The sequence below is a fragment of the Gadus macrocephalus genome, chromosome 21 (genome assembly GCF_031168955.1).
Source record: "Gadus macrocephalus chromosome 21, ASM3116895v1".
NCBI lineage: Eukaryota > Metazoa > Chordata > Actinopteri > Gadiformes > Gadidae > Gadus > Gadus macrocephalus.
This window is the reverse complement of record NC_082402.1, coordinates 2,218,117-2,238,116: the sequence shown is the minus strand read 5'-3', so window position 1 is coordinate 2,238,116 and position 20,000 is coordinate 2,218,117. Positions and strand designations below refer to the sequence as shown.

At 54.7% G+C, this 20,000-nt stretch overlaps 2 protein-coding genes and 1 long non-coding RNA gene across 3 annotated transcripts in view; all 3 read left to right on the top strand.

The window, feature by feature from the left end:
- Positions 1-6,930, top strand: part of ube2j1 (ubiquitin-conjugating enzyme E2, J1) — a 13,035-nt gene extending 6,105 nt beyond the window's left edge. Inside the window, 6 exon segments of the mRNA XM_060042387.1 lie at positions 598-703; positions 5,075-5,157; positions 5,160-5,203; positions 5,766-5,897; positions 6,604-6,720; positions 6,722-6,930. Coding sequence (XP_059898370.1) covers positions 598-703; positions 5,075-5,157; positions 5,160-5,203; positions 5,766-5,897; positions 6,604-6,720; positions 6,722-6,871 — 632 coding nt within the window. The 3' untranslated portion in view covers positions 6,872-6,930.
- Positions 2,797-5,062, top strand: LOC132449779 (uncharacterized). Its single transcript, XR_009523653.1, has 4 exons — positions 2,797-3,553; positions 3,629-3,739; positions 3,843-4,839; positions 4,882-5,062. It is a non-coding gene; the product is annotated as an uncharacterized LOC132449779 (long non-coding RNA).
- A 972-nt stretch (positions 6,931-7,902) lies between the features above and the next one.
- LOC132449771 (gamma-aminobutyric acid receptor subunit rho-2-like) overlaps positions 7,903-20,000 on the top strand; it is a 19,850-nt gene continuing 7,752 nt past the window's right edge. Inside the window, exons 1-3 of the mRNA XM_060041589.1 lie at positions 7,903-8,686; positions 9,559-9,665; positions 18,009-18,076. Coding sequence (XP_059897572.1) covers positions 8,559-8,686; positions 9,559-9,665; positions 18,009-18,076 — 303 coding nt within the window. The 5' untranslated portion in view covers positions 7,903-8,558. The remainder of the gene's footprint in view (positions 8,687-9,558; positions 9,666-18,008; positions 18,077-20,000) is intronic.

The window sequence follows — 20,000 nt, the reverse complement described above, 5'->3', positions numbered from 1 at the left end:
GGTGGACACGCCCACCTGTGATGTCATAAGGGACAGATTTCCAAAAACCACCGGGTGGCATGTCATGGGACCTTTAAGGGCTCCTTTGTTCTGTGGCTGGGCGGGGAGAACGCAGTAAGGGGCTTAGACCGGGCTTACGTCCTGTAGAAAGCAGGACACGTCTTTACGTCAGCGGGCGGCGGCCCTGACAGAATGTAACTCAGAATGTAACCCCGCCCTCTCTGGGTCTGCGCTATTGCTCCTCTGGAGAGCCGAGATCTGCGTCGTTCGGTCGTGGCTCTCCTCGCTCTTGGCTATGGTTCCTTCCCTCCTTCTGTCTCTTATTGTTTGTTCTAATTCTCACCTTCCCCCCTCTCATTAATTCCTTCTCTTCATGTAGTCACCCTGTCTCTGTGGAATCCTACTGTTATTCTAGGAGTTAGGTATTATTATTATTTAATTAGAGGCACATATCTCGACCTCTGAGTAGTCAAATGTTTCCAGACCTGTAGGTATCTTGTTGTCTTAGGTCTCGAATGAGCTGCAGAAATCCCCCTAGGGGGCGCTATAGCTGGGGTTTGAGCTAACCGCCGGGCCTGTCTGTGTTTCCCGCCCCAGTCCGGACGGCCCTCATCGCCATCATCGGCTTCATGCCCACCAAGGGGGAGGGCGCCATCGGGTCCCTGGACTACACCCCAGAGGAGCGTCGCAGCCTGGCCAAAAAGTAAGATCAACCTGGAACCCACAACCCCCCCTCTCCAGTGTTGACCCCCCCGGGACGGAGCCCGGTTCCCCCCCCGGGGGGGGAATGATGCTCTCCTCAAAGAAATGGGAAGTCTAGAAAAAAAATATTTTTACTTCGTGAGTTGTGATTAGGACTGTCGTGTGTCATACTGTCGGGGCCATCTTAACTAGGAGTAAATCAGCCTTGACTAGGCCCTGATTTACTACTAGTTAAGACGGCCGTGACGGTGCAGGGCCTAGTTCAGACTGACTCACTCCTAGTTAAGACGGCCGTGACGGTGCAGGGCCTAGTTCAGACTCACTCACTCCTAGTTAAGACGGCCGTGTCGGTGCAGGGCCTAGTTCAGACTGACTCACTCCTAGTTAAGACGGCCGTGACGGTGCAGGGCCTAGTTCAGACTGACTCACTCCTAGTTAAGACGGCCGTGACGGTGCAGGGCCTAGTTCAGACTGACTCACTCCTAGTTAAGACGGCCGTGACAGAGCAGGGCCTAGTTCAGACTGACTCACTCCTAGTTAAGACGGCCGTGACGGTGCAGGGCCTAGTTCAGACTGACTCACTCCTAGTTAAGACGGCCGTGTCGGTGCAGGGCCTAGTTCAGACTGACTCACTCCTAGTTAAGACGGCCGTGGCAGTGCAGGGCCTAGTTCAGACTGACTCACTCCTAGTTAAGACGGCCGTGACAGAGCAGGGCCTAGTTCAGACTGACTCACTCCTAGTTAAGATGCTGATGTCCCTGCCTCCGCTCTGAGTGTGGAGTCATCAGTGTGATGTACAGTACCGGCTCAGTACCGGTACCACAGCTGGTACACCAGGGCACTGTACCCTGGGAGTGACCCCTGGGAGGGACAGACACTAGGACACTGTACCCTGGGAGTGACCTGAGGACAGACACTAGGACACTACCCGGGGTGCCCCCTGTGAGGGACATACGGGTACGTTTCGGTACCCTGGGGAACTTCATGTTCTGCGTCCCGTTCTCCTGGCTCCCCGCGGAGCACACTGGAGAGAACCGGGGTGCGGGGTTCACACGACACCCCCTGGTGCGTTGAGTCACGACAGGATGAGATACAATCAACACCTCGGAGAAAACGCCCCCTCCCCCACGTCGACGCCTTCGCGGCGCAGGAAGACGATCGCCGAACCGTTCCCTCTCACGACGACTTAAATCAATCCTGTCTGAAATAACGCTCGCCTCGGGCGGAACGTGTTCCAGCACGCCACCGTCCTGATTGGTTCCTCCGTCCCTGGACGCCGCTTCTGTTCTTAGCGCTGCGGCACGCCTCTGTTAGCACGGGAGCCTAGCGTGGTTTCAATTAGCGGCTAGACGCGCCGCTCGGCCCGAGACACGGAGCGGGCTATAAATACCTTCCTGTCCTTCTTCTGATGGAAGACGATTCTCTTCGGTCTGGGCTCAGACTCTGAGACGAGGCTGTCCCAGCTTCTCATTCCCGCTGTCGTTCTTTTCTTCTTCCCCCGGTGACAGGAGCGTCCCGGTGATTGGTCGGCCATGCAGCGGGGCTTAACTCTCAGATAGAGGCGGGTTCTGGGCAGCGGAGGAAGGCTAGGTTAGCTTCATTACTGCTAGCTTAGCTACACTCCAGCTAGGTTAGCTTTACTTCAGCTAGGTTAGCTTCACTCTAGCTAGGTTAGCTTCATCCAGCTTGGTTAGCTTTACTCCAGCTAGGTTAGCTTTGCTCCAGCTAGGTTAGCTTCACTCTAGCTAGGTTAGCTTCATCCAGCTTGGTTAGCTTCACTACAGCTAGGTTCACTTCACTCCAGCTAGCTTAGCTTCACTCCAGCTGGGTTAGCTTCACTCCAGCTGGGTGAGCTTCACTCAAGTTATGCTAGCTTTACTCCAGCTAGGTTAGCTTCATCCAGCTAGGTAAGCTTCACTCCAGCTAGGTTAGCGTCACTCCAGCTAGGTTAGCTTCACTCCAGCCTAGCTAGCTTCACTACAGCTGTTAGCTTCACTCCAGCTAGGCTAGCTTCACTCCAGCTAGGTTAACCTCATCCAGCTGGGTTAGCTTCACTCTAGCTAGGTTTATTTGTTGGCAGGCACACGGCGGTGCCCCTGAGCAAGGCAGGGTTCACGAGCAGCGAACCAAAGCTCTGCTTGGAGTCGATACCCATAGCCCTTTCCAAGACGACCGCCAGCGACACAACCACTAAATCCATCACCGCGTTCTCCTCCTCAGAGTCCCTATGGAAATGCATTACGGAGAGAATAATCCAGGGTCCTCCAGGTGGAATAATATTTGATACTCAGCCTTTGTGTTTTGTCACGGTGATAAATCCTCTGCTCTGCAGCGTTCACCTCCCAGCCCGCGAGAGGATGATATTGGTTTAGAAAAGTCCAAATATAAACTCCAATTTGAAGTTTCTTCACCCGTTTAGTTATTTTCAGGGACGTCACAAAGAAGGCGTCAAACAACGATGAGGAGGCGGCTTCGGGAACAAGAGGAGAGTCGTGAGCCTCACCAGGCCAACGGCAGCTCTTGGGTTACAGTTTGTAGCATTGTCTTGCAGGCAGCCTGACAACGGGCTGTAGTTAATACTGGTGATCATCCTCCCTGGTGTGAAGACATTAGTGGAGCTGGTTCAGTCCAGTGCAGCAGCACACACGTCTCCAAACGCTGAATCACAGGTCCCACCGAGTCTAAAACAAGACATTTCTCGATCTGGAATGTGGGAGAAACTCCATTTCAGTCGCTAAACGGTGGATTTGTCCGTTTGTTGTGCAGTGAGTCACGTTGGATCAAAGCGTCCGCTCCGCGTGTGACGGGTGAGGCCTGACTGCAAAGTCCTCGTCAGAGGGCCCAGTAGCCTGTGGGCCCAGTAGCCTGTGGGCCCAGTAGCCTGTAGGCCTGTCGCCTGTAGCCTGTAGCCTTTAGGGCCCAGTAGCCTGTAGCCTGTAGCCTGTAGGGCCCTGTAGCCTGTAGGGCCTGTAGCCTGTAGCGCCCTGTAGCCTGTAGCGCCCTGTAGCCTGTAGGGCCCAGTAGCCTGTAGCCTGCGGTGTGTAGCCTGTAGCCAGGTAGACATGTAGCCTGTAGCGTGAAGCCTTCTAGCCTGTAGCAGTGTAGCCTATAGCAGTGTAGCATGTAGCGGTAGCCCGTAGCCATGTAGTCTGTGGCGCATAGCCTTCTAGCCTGTAGCAGTGTAGCCTATATCAGTGTAGCATGTAGCCCGTAGCCTGTAGCATGTAGCATCTAGCCTGTAGCATGTAGCCTGTAGCATGTAGCCTGGTAGCCTGTAGCCTGTAGCCACCAGTCCTACGGTCAGGCGGTGTGATTTGTCTTCTTGTATTTTGATCTTGGTGAAAGCGGAGTTCTGAGGACATGGTTCTGATGAAGGGATGACCCTGAGGGTGGTCTCTACCCTGGTGGGGTCCGACCCTGAGGGGGGTCCCGACCCTTGGTGGGGTCTCGACCCTGAGGGGGGTCCAAACCCGGAGCAGGGTCCCGACCCCGAACCACAGAGGTGAACCCAAGGCTTCCAGAAGAGCCAGACTCTGGGATGTTCTCCCGGTCTTCTGTGGGGCGGAGTCTTTCCCGCTGGGAGGGACAGACGGACGGGAACGCCGTGGGGGTCCGGAACGCCGTGGGGGTCCGGCCGTCGTCTGGCCAGCGGGCCGGCCAACCACCTGACAGAGACAGATGGGATGCACACGACACACACACACACACACACACACACACACACACACCACACACACACACACACACCACACACACACACACACACACACACACACACACACACACACACAGATTAAAGCTAGGGTAAGGGTTCTCGGTTCAATTTCACCAGAGCTGCAGAATGTCGTTATTCCAAACTTTAGTTGTGGGTCAGGATTATGTGGTGGTGGGGGGACGTTTGGCTCACAGCCCAAAGGTTCTGCTCCCACTGTAGCCCTAACCCAGACCGACCTGTAGACAGCCAGACGCCCCTGACCCCCCTGAACCCTTCAGCGCTGGGTCCCAGCAGGGGGGGAGTGGAGCTTCAAACAGCTTTAATACGTCGTCCACCTCCGGGTCGTCTCCCTACAGACGGTCTCACTCTGGGTCGTCTCACTCCGGAACCCCTGAGAGGGTTTGGCTCCTCCCCTGAGAGGTGTTGGCCTCCTCCCTGAGGGGGTTAGGCTCCTCCCCTGAGAGGGTTTGGATCCTCCCCTGAGAGGGTTTGGCTCCTCCCCCTGAAGGGGTTTGGTTCCTCCCCAAGAGGGTTTGGCCCCTCCCCTGAAAGGGATGGCTCCGCCCCTGAGAGGGTTTGTCCCCCTGAGAGGGTTTGGCCCCTCCCCCTGAGCGGGTTTGGCTCCGCCCCTGACCGCTGCCCTTCCTGTCCTATCAGGTCTCAGGACTTCCGCTGCGAGGCGTGTGAGTGCTCCATGCGCACGGCGCTGCTGCCCCCCTCCCCGACAGAGACCCCCGCCCAGAGGACAGCGAGGCCCAGGAGCTGGCCCAGCAGATCAGCTTCAAGGTCACCGCACGCACGCACGCACGCACGCACAGAGGCACACACACACACACATCACACAGAGGCGCACACACACACACATCACACAGAGCACACACACACACACACACACACACACACACACACACACACACACACACACACACACATCACACACACACATCACACAGAGGCGCACACACACACACATCACACAGAGGCACACACACACACACACACACACACAGAGACGCACCAATACGCAGAGACACACATGCACACACGAACGGACGCACACCTACTGTGACTTTATCATTTTTGATTGGACTTTTATTATTATTCTGGTCCTCTACTTTAGGCTGTGACTTCAACATTTCCAGCCTGGGATTAATTAATTATGATAATTATCTTATGCAATCAACCCACACGCACACTCGTCCCAAAGAGCCATTGAGATGAAAGGTGTGTGTGTGTGTGTTGTGTGTGTGTGTGTGTGTGTGTGTGTTGTGTGTGTGTGTGTGTGTGTGTGTGTGTGTGTGTGTGTGTGTGTGTGTGTGTGTGTGTGTGTGTGTGTGTGTGTGTGCAGGCTGACTCCAGGCAGGCCAGTGAGAGCGGGGGGGGCCAGCAGCGACCCCCCCCGCCCCCGGCCCAGCAGAGAGCTCCTCCCCCGGGGAGCGGGACAAGCTCTGAGGACCCCCTGGAGGACCACGAGGACCAGGTAGGCCCCCGGGAGGGAGGGAGGGAGAGGGAGGGGGGGGGAGAGAGAGAGAGAGAGAGAGGGAGTGGTCTCTGAACCATAAGAGCTTCTAGAAGAGAGGCTGGGATTAGTGTTTTGTGTGTGTGTGTGTGTGTGTGTGTGTGTGGGTATATCTGTGTGTGTGTGTGTGTGTGTGTCACCATCTGGTGTGGATGCCGTGAGTGAAAGTATTCTGGGAAGACTCCGGGGTTGGAGTGTTTTAGTGTGTGTCTGTGATTCAGTGTGTGGGTGTAAGTGCTTCTCTGACTGTGTGTGTGAGTGTCTCTTTATCGTGTGTGTGTGTGTGTGTGTGTGTGGTGTGTGTGTGTGTGTGTGTGTGTGTGTCTCCATGCTCACTGTGTAGCATCAGCCCCCCTCCCAGAGTGGAGCGGTCCAGTGGCCCTACCGGTGTCCGACATGAACCGGCCTCAACTCCCCAAGGGGGGGGGGGGGGGTCAGCCGGGGGGGTCGGGGGTCAGCCGGGGGGGGGGGGGGTCAGCCGGGGGGGGTCGGGGGTCAGCCGGGGGGGGGGGGGTCAGCTGGGGGGGTGTTTAGAGAGTCTGAAAGCTTGTGTCCGTGTAAGGGAGGTCAGCTGCTGATGTCACTCACCTCTCCCCCCTCTCTCTCCCCCCCCCCCCCGTCTCCCCCCCCCCCCCTCCTCTCCCCCCCCCCCCCGTCTCCCCCCCAGGTGGAGGGCTCCTCCCCCTCTCCCCCCCCCCCCCTGCGGGCCGGCCCCTCAGCCCCCGTCAGCGCCGCGCCCACCAGGCCCGCCAGCGGAGGGAGCCCCCACCCCTCCCCCACCCGGAGGCGGCCGCCGGACCCTGGCGGGGGCGGGGCCTGAGGGGCGGGGCCAGGCGGGCACGGCGGTCCTCATTCTGGTCCTCACGCTGGCGCTCGCCGCCCTCATCTTCCGCCGCCTCTACCAGCAGGAGTACAAGCTGGACTACCAGCTGTGACCCCCCCCCCCCCCACCCGGGTCATGTGCCCCCCCCCCCCTCCCCCCAGGTCATGGGACCCCCAACCTCCCCCCTCTCCCAGGTCATGTGACTCCCCACCCAGGTCATGTGACCCCAACCTGCCCCCCTCCCAGGTCATGTGACTCCCCACCCAGGTCATGTGACCCCAACCTCCCCCCTCCCAGGTCATGGGACCCACCCCCACCCCTCCAGGGTCATGTGCCCCCCCCCCCCCCAGGTCATGTGACCCCAACCTCCCAGCTCTCCAGGTCATGTGACTCCCCCCTCCAGGTCATGTGACCCCAACCTCCCCCCCCACCCAGGTCGTGTGACCCCCCCCCCCCGTACCGCCCACCCAGGTCATGTGACCCCCCCCCCCCAGGTCATGTGACCCCCCTTGACTGAACCTGGTGTAGTGATACGGAGGGTGGGGGGATGGAGAGTGGAGCGCTACTGGGAGCCTACGGGGGGGGGCTCCCCTCATTCCTGAGAGAGGGGGGGTCCTGGGGGGACAACGACAACTCTCTCTCTCTCTCTCTCTCTCTCTCTCTCTCTCTCTCTCGCTCTCGCTCTCGCTCTCTCTCTCGCTCTCGCTCTCGCTCTCTCTCTCTCTCTCTGTCTCTTTCTCTCGCTCTCGCTCTCGCTCTCTCTCTCTCTCTCTGTCTCTTTCTCTCGCTCTCGCTCTCGCTCTCTCATATTAAAGGTCTTATAACATGTAAAGTGAGTGATGAATAAAAAGTGGATTTTAAGGGAAGTCTCCTCCGCTTCATTTCTAACACTCTTTATCAGGTGGGAGGAGCCTATGGTAGGACGGGGGATCGAACCTGCGCCCCTCAGGTTGGGAGGTCATCTGACTCAGCAGGGGGCGTGGCCAAACACCTTGACGGGAGCCGTAGAACCCGTTTAACTAATGACCTGTTCTGTATGTTCGTACAATTCCTCTGAGTCAGTTATTACGAATATTTTATACATTATGTTTAGAAACCGAAGGTGTTAATAATAATTTATAAAATGAGAAACAAAATGACGTGATTTCAGTCCGAATATCCTGGTGAACCGCTGGGAGTTTTAATTGATTTCTTAGGAGTTTCAACTGTGTTTGATGGCTTCGTTAAAAGCTCAACTTCTTAAACGGTATTTTAATGAGTTTAGCTGACTAAGTTTAAAAGCCCCGTCGGTAAACGGTTGTCCCCATTGGACGAGATGACGTCCTCCACTCGGATGAGGTCTAACTGGTGGGTACTGGTTCCTAATGGGAGCTCTGGTCCACTCCGGGGGGGTTAACTGGAGCAGAGATTACTCCCAGGTCCGTCCTATTGGGTCCCGGAGCAGCAGAGTTTACATAAGAAGAGAAGCAGGCTGCCGCCGGACTGTGGCGCGAGGAGGAGGACAGCTGTGACATCCCGCGGGGTTACGTCAGCGGAGAGTCCCGCTGTGGTCCTGATGCTGAGCGCATCATCCGTGTTCGCCTCCCAAGCAGAGCGAGCCCGTCGGAGCCTGAAGACCAATCACAGCTGCGGATACAATCCTCCTCTCCCGCTCCTTCTCACCGCCGCGACACCAGCGCGCGGAGAGACGCGTGATCCTCACAGCTTCTCCATCTTCTCCTCGAAGATGGTTCGATGCCCCACGCTGGCCGGAACAGGACGGAAGGAGTTTGTTGTAGCGCTGTTCCCCGGAGTGACCCATGATGCCGATCTCCCTGCGCCTCCTGCTGCTGCTCTGCTGCCTGGCGCTGGTGTCGGAGGGCAGGAAGAAGAACCACAGCCGCAAGAAGCGCTGGTCAACCCCCGTGGACACCCACAAACTGGGACAGTAAGTGTCTCATGTTGTCCCTCCATCTGACTGCATAACTGACCGCTTCCTTCGTTTGTTCTATTGATGTGAACTTCTGATATATGACCCAAACGGCTTCTGCGATATGACCCAAACGGCTTCTGCGATATGACCCAAACGGCTTCTGAGATATGACTCAATCCAATGGTACGTTTGCCAAACGGACCGGTTGATTCGTTCGTATCGCCGAAGTCGTGGTTCTGTAAATTGGGTCCTGATGAGGAGGAATCAGTTCGTGCGTAAAAGTGTGGATCCGTCGCAGTCCTCCGACTGCTGCGACGTAAAGTGACTTCAGAACGTCTTGTTCAGAGCGCATTGAACGGCTTTGTATTGTATACATCAATAAATGTTGTGTATATTTTTATTGGTTTGAGATTTAGTTTCATGTCAATTCGAAATGAATTAGAAGAGTTTAGATGGTTGATGATCAAAGCGAAGGATATCCCAAATGGGTCACATTAGCATATCAGTTTTAATCTTCTTTCGAACGCCTTTAGCCAATGACACATCTTTACTATTTATCAAATACAGCAGCTGCTTGGATGAATCTTAATGAACAAAACAGCGTCCACGTAGCGCTCTCTCTCTCTCTCTCTCTCTCTCTCTCTCTCTCTCTCTCTCTCTCTCTCTCTCTCTCTCTCTCTCTCTCTCTCTCTCTCTCTCTCTCTCTCTCTCTCTCTCTCTCTCTCTCTCTCTCGTTACCGAACACATCACTTCAAACAGCATGACTCTACATGTTAAGTGAACATAGTGACCGTATTAGACCTCCTCTATGAACCAGAGTAGCCCCCGTGCGCTTATCCTCACAAACATTCCCCACTGTTTTTCTGCGCCTGTTTCTGCGTGCGCAGGCCCCTGACCAAGAAGCCCGCGGACGGAACCAAGACCCGCAAGGTGAAGACGGACCAGCTGCTGCGCGTGGAGGACCACGACTTCACCATGAGACCCGCCTTCGCAGGTGAGACGTCAGACTCCTCCCCTACTCCCATAGACTCCTCCCCTACACCAATAGACTCCTCCCCCACTCAACCACACCCCAGACCCTTCCCCTTCCCCCATTGACTCCTCCCCCTCCTTCACCACGCTGGGGGTGTTTAGGTAGTTGTAATCGGCTCCTTAAAGGTGGGGTAGTTTAACTATTTTAGAGCTTTTCGTTTTATATTTGTTGCAGTTCTCTTAACATCCCGACAACAATCAATAACTGAACAGCTCTGACAAAAAAAAAGTCTGTTATCGGTGTCGTCAAAGACCTGTAAATGAGCCGTCCAATCAGTTCAGTCGGCCCGAATGAGATTGGACGTGTCTCTCTGCCTTCCTACCCGGTGACCCGCCCACTCTGTGGCTGTGCTCTCATTGGTCAGGACTCGACTCCTCCCCGAGGAGAGTCAGACCTGGTGCTGGAGCTAGCGGGACGGTCGGGGCATTCAGGGACCGTCGTATGAGGGAGGCGTTTGGGGGAGTGGCTTATGAGGGAGGCGTTTGGGGGAGTGGCTTATGAGGGAGGCGTTTGGGGGAGTGGCTTATGAGGGAGGCCTGAGGGATTTTTTCAGTTGGATACTTAAAAAATCGCTCTTACTCCGGCTGGTTTCTCCAAATTACCGACCCTAGCTTTGATGGCACACGTCTGAGTACATTCTGTCACTACTGATGAACCTCTTAGCAGCAGCAGCGGTCTGATCAGACAGTAAAGGTCTCGTTCGGCGCTGTGGAACGCGTCTAATCTGAGGACGTTTTATATGAAACAGACAAGCTACAAGAGACGGATATCATCAGCGCTCCTCATAGTCTGTCCTTCATCGCCTCCTGTCACTCAACTGGTAGATCTGTTAACGTCGGCGTTGCCAAGACCAGGGCTTGGGGTTCAATTCCAACACCCCTCATACCAGCGGAGGCTTTAAGTACTGTAAGACCCTTTCAATGATAGCGTCCATATCGTCCATTATTCTCGTCACCAGAAACATGGCACGGACTCTCAGGCTGAAACGTACTGAGAAGATGTTGTTTGCAGCATGATGAGCCTTGAAAGCTTTAAGAGGCTGATTATGCAGGAGGCAGCAGAGTGCAGAACTGCTAAGGGGTTCAGGCTGACTGACTGGGAACACCATAGGTCAGAACAGATAGGTCAGTTCGCTCATAAAGTAGGCCATAATACTGTTATATAATCATCCAAAAAGGTCATATTCTGCTGCCCCGTGTTCTGCAGGTTTCAGAGTCTCTAACTTAATTACGGATGCAAAGCGAGTCAGAAGCTGACATTCTGGCTCCTAAGAAGCGTTGAGAAAGAAAATGTTTAGTTTCTGTCTTTTGGATAGTTTTGTGCAGAGCATTATCACTTCTAGCATTAAGCTAGCTGTCAAGCGTGGAGCTAGCTGTTTTAAGCGGGCTATCTGGTGTGTGAATCTAGTGTGAAGCTATCTGCCGTGTGATGCTATCCGTTTAGCATGTAGGTAGCTGTCTATCATGTTGCTAGCTGTTTAGCATGAAGCTAGCCGTTCACAATGAAGCTGTTTGGCATAAATCTAGCTGTCTAGCATGGAACTTGCTGTCTAGCATGAGGCTAGCTGTCTAGCATGATGCCTGTGTGGCCCTAGCATGGAGCTAGCTGTGTGCGTCTGTGTATTTTAACCCTGCTGTGTATTTCAACAATGCTGTATTTCTGCTCTACACCTCAATTGACGCTGTGGGATTTAGAAATCCAATTAAAACTTAAGCTTCTTCTTGGTTGAACCGCCGAGTCCTGGCGGGCGGGGGCGGACCCCGCTGGGCGTCCCCCCCCCTGCCGGCGCTGCAGACGAGGATGCGGACCCCCTCTGGAGCCCCTCCTCTGTCTGCTGTTTATCAACACACAGCGCTGCTCTCCTTCCACCAACGCACTCCGCAGCACCACAGTGGAGGGCAGGACGAACCGCAGCTAGCCTCATCCTAATCAGCTAGCCTCATGCTAATCAGCTAGCCTCACGCTATACAGCGAGTTCCATGCTAGTGTTGATAGACAGCCAGTTTAATGCTAGACAGCTAACTTTACGCTAAACGACTAGCTTCATGCTAAACGACTAGCTTCATGCTAGACATTTTGCTAAATGCTAGCTTCATGCTATACAGTTAGCTTCATGCCAAACTGGTAGCTTCATTCCAGCCTCATCCCAAACGTCTTTATTTAAACAGCTCGCTTCATGTTAAACAGCTTGCTTCATGCTAACCAGCTAGCTTCATGCTCAACAGCTCGCTTCATGCTAAACAGCTAGCCGATGCTGATGGACCCCTCCCCCCCCTCCCCCCTGGCCCCCCCTCCCCCTGGCCCCTTAGAGGTTCAATCAGCGATGCTTAAATGATCAAATTCATCTTTCCTCACGATCCGCTAGCTGCCCGCCCCATAAGCAGGCTGTCAAAAAACGCGTCTCTGTAGGCAGCCTATGCTCCGAGATCGTACACAAAAACAAATGGTAACACCAACCACTCAAAACCAAAATAAATAAAGTGTTGAAGGGTTTTGCGCTGCGTTCATGATAGTTTTCCTGGAGGCACGAACCACGGGAGGGAGGGGCGGGCTGGCTCTGTTTGTTTGGGATCTCGCTTCAAATACCAACAGAAGGGACGTCACCCAACATCGCTGATACAACCTTTAAGGTGCACTGTTCAGTCCGCCGTGTGTTAGGGCCTCATATTGTTCCCGACATAGCCCATAATACCCTTAATGCACCGTCAGAGGAGAGTCCGGCCGATTGCACTTATCCTTACTTCCATCCTATGATGCATTGGGGTTCTCATCTGGTGATACAGTGGTGATACGGTGGTGATACAGTAGTGATGTAGTGGTGTTACGGTGGTGATACGGTTGTGATACGGTTGTGTTACGGTGGTGATACGGTTGTGTTACGGTGGTGATACGGTTGTGTTACGGTGGTGATACGGTTGTGTTACGGTGGTGATACAGTGGTGATACGGTGGTGATACAGTAGTGATGTAGTGGTGATATAGTGGTGTTACGGTTGTGTTACGGTGGTGATACGGTTGTGTTACGGTGGTGATACGGTTGTGTTACGGTGGTGATACGGTTGTGTTACGGTGGTGATACGGTTGTGTTACGGTGGTGATACAGTGGTGATACGGTGGTGATATAGTGGTGATACAGTGGTGATACATATAGTGGTGATACAGTAGTGATATAGTGGTGATACGGCGGTGATATAGTGGTGATACAGTGGTTATATAGTGGTGATACGGCGGTGATATAGTGGTGTTACAGTGGTGTCCATACGGGGATTAGGAGGGAGGGAGTGGTTTCAGACATGGCCCCATTGTGGCCGACCAAAGCCTCTTATAGAAACACTTCCTGCTTGGCTCGCCGGCGCCGCGGATTGACAGGTGGGCGGAGCCAAGCGTAGGCGTGTGACACTTTATTAATAAATTAATCCAGATGGTGGAGCATCATTAAACCCCCCGAACGCACCAAATAAACAGCTGTATTCGCTTTAAGTCCTCAGCAGATCCTCTTTACCCAGAGTGAGTTACAGTGAATTCAGCCGCATGGCACGAAGGAGCAGGTAGGGGTTAGACAGTAGAGAGACAGGTCGTTAAGGAGCAGGTAGGGGTTAGTCAGTACAGAGACAGGTCGTTAAGGAGCAGGTAGGGGTTAGACAGTACAGAGACAGGTCATTGAGGAGTAGGTAGGGGTTAGACAGTACAGAGACAGGTCATTAAGGAGCAGGTAGGGGTTAGACAGTACAGAGACAGGTCATTAAGGAGCAGGTAGGGGTTAGACAGTACAGAGAGAGGTCATTAAGGAGCAGGTAGGGGTTAGACAGTACAGAGACAGGTCATTAAGGAGCAGGTAGGGGTTAGACAGTACAGAGACAGGTCATTAAGGAGCAGGTAGGGGTTAGACAGTACAGAGACAGGTCATTAAGGAGCAGGTAGGGGTTAGACAGTACAGAGACAGGTCATTAAGGAGCAGGTAGTGGTAAGACAGTACAGAGACAGGTCGTTAAGGAGCAGGTAGGGGTTAGACAGTACAGAGACAGGTCATTAAGGAGCAGGTAGGGGTTAGACAGTACAGAGACAGGTCATTAAGCAGCAGGTAGGGGTTAGACAGTACAGAGATGTCATTAAGGAGCAGGTAGGGGTTAGACAGTAAGACAGGTCATTAAGGAGCAGGTAGGGGTTAGACAGTAAGACAGGTCATTAAGGAGCAGGTAGGGGTGAGACAGTACAGAGACAGGTCATTAAGGAGCAGGTAGGGGTCAGAGGGCATCTCGCTCTAAGCGAGCACAGCCTGGTGTTAAGGCTGTGCTCCCCGGGGATGGAACCCACGACCTCTGTCCTGGCGGGGGCCGTCCCCCGTGTGGGGTGCGTGAGGCCGTGTGGCTGAGGGCTGCTCATGTGAGGCCATCGGGGGGGGGGGGGGGGGGGGGGAGAGTGTAAGCGGGGTTGGCAGTGTCCCCAGTCCTCCGTAACATGTGGCCCCACCCCGGGGTCGTGTCCGTGCATAATCCGCGCTGCGCCGGAGAGGGGGCACGGCGCTCGCACGCGCGGCACCAAACACAAACCCGCCCGCGGAACCAAGGACTCCCAGACTCTGCGGTGTCAAGTGACTCACTGTAGTCTGGGGTTTATTTGATGGTTTAAGGATCACACCGGTGCTGTCTGCCGGCGTTCAGGTGCGTCTGACACCACCTCTGGAGGAGTGATGTGTGGCGGGTATTTTTAATCCAGTGCAGACGCCACGACGCCTCGAGCGTGGCACACTGCGGGTGCCAGCGCGGTTCCACTTCAGCGCTTTCATCGCACGGTTCAGCTCTGTGATCTGACGTCATTTCCGAGGGCTCGCATTGGGGCTGTAGCTAATCAGAAGGACTAAGTTTAGACTACAGTGTAGATTACATTTGAGGTCTGGACCCCTCTGAGCCTCTGCTGGGGGGGCCCCTGCCCTGGCCCGGGCCCCTGGACCCTCGGGGGGCCGCCACTGGACTCCTGGGGTGGTTGTTTGTGCATAAAAGACACTTGGGCCCAATCCCATTTCTACCCCTTACCCCTCCCCCTTGTTTTGAAGGGGTAAGGGGTAGAAATGGGATTGGGCCTAAGGGCACCCCCTTACCCCTTCCCCTTACCCCTTACCCTTACCCCTTCAAAACAAGGGGGAGGGGTAAGGGATAGAAATGGGCTTGGGCCTTGATGTCGTGGTCGTAGTGGACGGGGGGACGGGGGGGGGGGGGGGGGGGGGCGCTGAACCGCTGCGTGGCGGCCGGTCCGTCCACGCGTTAACGTCCGGGTCGACCGCCGCCTGACCCCGCGGCCGGCCCAGGAAACCAGCGCTGGAAGATTTAAAATGTGTTTACATTTGAGTCTCCGCTGTCAGCGTCCTTACCGTCCGGAATCCACCGCATCCCAGAATGCAACGTCTTGACGGGCTGGACAGAGTAGCGGTTAGAGTGGTCGGCCCGGGCTCAGAGGTTGTGGGTTCGATTCCGGATGACCTCAGTCTATCTTTAGGCATCAGTGAGCAAGATGCCCCCTGACCCCTACCTGCTCCTTAATGACCTGTCTCTGTACTGTCTAACCCCTACCTGCTCCTTAATGACCTGTCTCTGTACTGTCTAACCCCTACCTGCTCCTTAATGACCGGTCTCTACTATCTAACCCCTACCTGCTCCTTAATGACCTGTCTCTGTACTGTCTAACCCCTACCTGCTCCTTAATGACCTGTCTCTGTACTGTCTAACCCCTACCTGCTCCTTAATGACCTGTCTCTGTACTGTCTAACCCCTGTCTGCTCCTTAATGACCTGTCTCTGTACTGTCCAACCCCTACCTGCTCCTTAATGACCTGTCTCTGTACTGTCTAACCTCCTACCTGCTACTTCTTTTTTATTTCTTTGGATAAAGCTAAATGACTAAGTAACGAGACAGTTCTGCGATGGTCTCTGATCCACTGGCCCATGAGCTTCAGTTCCTCCTCGTTCCCAGCGTGTGGAGGATCTCCACTTCCTGCCTGGCCGGCGGTGGCTTTGTGCCAGAGCACCCTGCTGCCATCCGATAATCTGTGTGTGGGCGGGAGCATCCAGGGGGCGTGGCAGCATCTCAACGCGGTCCCCAGGGTCCTGGGGTTGAAGGATGAAACCATGGAAACAGGCTCGCCTTTTCACCTCAGATCAGAGACAGAGAGGGAGCAACATCCGGCCCAGTGGCGGAATACACTGAACACACACTGAACACACACTGAACACACACTGAACACACACTGAACACACACTGAACACACTCTGAACACACACTGAGCACACACTGAACACACACTGAACACACTCTGAACACACACTGAACACACACTGCGCACAACACACTGCACACACACTGCACACACACTGAACACACACTGAACACACACTGAACACACACTGAACACACACTGAACACACTCTGAACACACACTGATGGTGTATTCAGTTCGGTTCCATGGGGAACGACATGGAACCGAACTTATTACCCCTGGTCGGGCGATGACTACAAAAACAGATCGCTGTCTGCTTTCTGCCGTCTCCGTGGAAATCACCAACATGTGGCCAACAATGCTTAGCAACAGATAAACATTCTCAAAAAAATGTACAAAATGTGCATTTATTCAAGGATAACGATTTGGAGGGGTGGAGGGTAGAGGAGGGTGAAGGGTGGAGGGTGGAGGAGGTTGGAGGGTGGAGGAGGGGGGGTGGAGGGTGGAGGAGGTTGAAGGGTGGAGGAGGGGGGGAGGAGTGGTGGAGGGTGGAGGAGGGTTGGAGGGTCGAGGGTGGTGGAGGAGGGTGGAGGGGGGAGGGTGGGGGGTGGTGGAGGAGGGTGGAGGGTGGAGGAGGGTGGACGGTGTAGGAGGAGGGTGGAGGAGGGGTGGAGGGAGGGTGGAGGAGGGTGGAGGGTCGAGGGTGGTGGAGGAGGGTGGAGGAGGGTGGACGTGTAGGAGGAGGGTGGAGGAGGGTGGAGGGTCGAGGGTGGTGGAGGAGGGTGGAGGAGGGTGGACGGTGTAGGAGGAGGGTGGAGGAGGGTGGAGGAGGGTGGAGGAGGGTGGAGGGTCGAGGGTGGTGGAGGAGGGTGGAGGAGGGTGGACGGTGTAGGAGGAGGGTGGAGGAGGGGTGGAGGAGGGTGGGGGGTGGTGGAGGAGGGTGGAGGAGGGTGGAGGGGGGGTGGAGGAGGGTGGAGGGTGGAGGGTTGGAGGAGGGTGGAGGGTGGGGGGTGGTGGAGGAGGGGTGGAGGGAGGGTGGAGGAGGGTGGAGGGTTGGAGGAGGGTGGAGGAGGGGTGGAGGGAGGGTGGAGGAGGGTGGAGGGTTGGAGGAGGGTGGAGGAGGGGTGGAGGGAGGGTGGAGGAGGGGTGGAGGGAGGGTGGAGGAGGGGTGGAGGGAGGGTGGAGGAGGGTGGAGGGTTGGTGGAGGGTGGAGGGGGCAGGCCTGTGGTTGTGCGAGGATGTGAGGGCACACAGCTGGTGCTTACGCCAGCGCTGGTCATGAGCTAATACCCTTCCCTTTCTGGTTGCCACCGGTTACGTGAGCTTGGCCCGCGGTCGTCGGGGAGATTAAACAAACCCTGGCAAGGGGGGGGGGGGGGGGGGTGCTGACCCGACAGACCAGCAGGATGAAGACCAAGAGGAGGAAGGAGGGGGATCTGTTGGTGGTATCGCCGAGGACACCGGGACCCAGGAACGGATATCAGACATCAGGCTGACCTCAGACCGTTGATTGGCGTATCGGTTTCAAATTGATGGATGATTAGATTGACACATTGGTTCCGTATTGACGGTTCTTCTGGGGTTGGATCTCCACAGCAGGCTGGGGTTTGGATGGTTTGTTTACACAATGTGTAAGTTTAACACCAAAGGAAGCGCCGTGCATGACGGCATCAATGCAGGCAGATAAGAGCAAGGACATAAAGTATGAATAGTGACAGCCTCCGAAGCGCCACCCCTCCTAGTAAACAGAACTCTGTTCATTACCGGGCAGACGGCTTGCTGCTCAGTCAGGGGGAGAAGGCGTGAGCTTGGGTTTGTTTAACTCTGTTCTGCAGTAGACTCACACCAGCGCTGCTTCCCCCAAAATGTCAAAGATCCAAAGGACTCCAGAAAGTGATGGATGATGATGATTATTAGATGAACAACCAAGAACCCATCCTAACTTTCTTCATTGTTCCGAGGGTCTGAATAACTTCGGGTCCGGCGACGGCCTGGTCTGTTATCTGCCATCGCAGCCGGCTGGAGATGAAGACGTGACATTTCCTGCCCGGTGCGCTCTGCCTGAATGCTAATCCGAGTGCCGTTGTCTCCTCAGGCCCCGCCGTGCCCGTGGGCGTGGACGTCCAGGTGGAGAGCCTGGACAGCATCTCCGAGGTGGACATGGTGAGCTCCTCTGACCGGGCGTGGGCGTGGGGAGGCTGGAGCAGCCTCAGCTGGCCCCGACCGACGGGACTCAGTCGCTGAACACAACACTCTGAACACACTACACACTGAACACACTACACACTGAACACACTACACACTGAACACACTACACACTGAACACACTACACACTGAACACACTACACACTGAACACACTACACACTGAACACTACACACTGAACACACTGAACACACTACACACTGAACACACTACACACTGAACACACTACACTCTGAACACACTACACACTGAACACACTACACACTGAACACACTACACACTGAACACTACACACTGAACACTACACACTGAACACTACACACTGAACACACTACACTCTGAACACACTACACACTGAACACACTACACACTGAACACACTACACACTGAACACACTACACACTGAACACACTACACACTGAACACACTACACTCTGAACACACTACACACTGAACACTACACACTGAACACACTACACACTGAACACACTACACACTGAACACACTACACACTGAACACACTACACACTGAACACACTACACACTGAACACACTGAACACAAACTGAACACAACATACTGAACCCACTGAACACAAACTGAACACAAACTGAACACAACACACTGAACACACTGAACACAACCCACTAAACACACTGAACACAAACTGAGCACACTGAGGCCTCACACCTGTTGCAGAGGTGTCCTAGGTGGCGTGTAGCGAGAGACATCACCGCCACAGACGCCACGCCTTACCGAACGGCAGAGTAGTATCGGCCACAACGGGCTCCAACTCTCGCTGGCTTCTACATTCATTATTAATCAGATTCATAATTCAGCCGCTCTGCAGGTCTGGAGGGAACGACCATTAGGAGGGCGACGTCAGGAGTAGCTGGTGGCTGCTGGAGGCGCCCCCCCCCCCCCCCCCCCCCCCCCCCTCTGCCCCTTGGGGGGACAACTGATGCAGATTATCCATAACGATGTACAGTTCAACACAACGCACCTCTTCAGCCTGAGTCCGACCCTGACTTAAGCTCACCCACCCAGCACCTGCTAAGTTAGCATAGCGGGCGCCTAGCTAAATATGTACACGTCGTCTTCCAGTTGGCAGTTCAATTCCGAGGCAGGGTGGCTGGGATTGTTTGCTTTGTTCAGCCAGACGTCATGTGTGCTAATATAATTAAAGCAGCCTTCTGCACGGGCTCACAAATTGGATTCCATAGTGTCATTCTGGTGCCCCCTAAGCTCCGTGTAGGACAAACTGGGGATTAGGTTTCATTTGGAACGCCGGGATTTCAATGTAATTGTTTCGGAGCAGATGGGGGAGGAAGGTCTCGGCGTGGGGCGCGGTCATGTGACTCTCAGCCCAGGAATAACTTTTCTCAGCGGATCGTTTAGTCAAACCTTGGAGCGTCTTCTTGATTGGTGCAGTGGACGTTTTGATTTCACGACACCTCGGTTTAGACGCGAGGCCGTACTCCCAGACCATCGATTTGGTCGAAGACGTGAAGCAGTAGAAACGCTCAATGTCCGTTACGGCTGTTGGACGCAAACGTACTCGAATGTCGACTGTTTGGTGTTGTTGATTAGACACTTTGATTCAAACCGACTTGCAGTGAATTCAGATGACATTCGGTAGCAGCTACGGGTTAAACAGTGAATTGAGATCAGTGTCATCCAGGAGCAGGTACTCCTTGCAAGTAAACTGTGGGAAATTGGGACGGAACCAAGAACCTTCCAGCTGGAAGTCCAACACCCTGCCGACTGCTCCATCCTGTCCTCCCACACAGACTCCGGAGATCAAAACATCTTCAAATGAGGCGAGTTCACTGATTGGAGGGAAGCCCTTTGATTTCCACGTTCTTGGAGACAAAGGCAACATC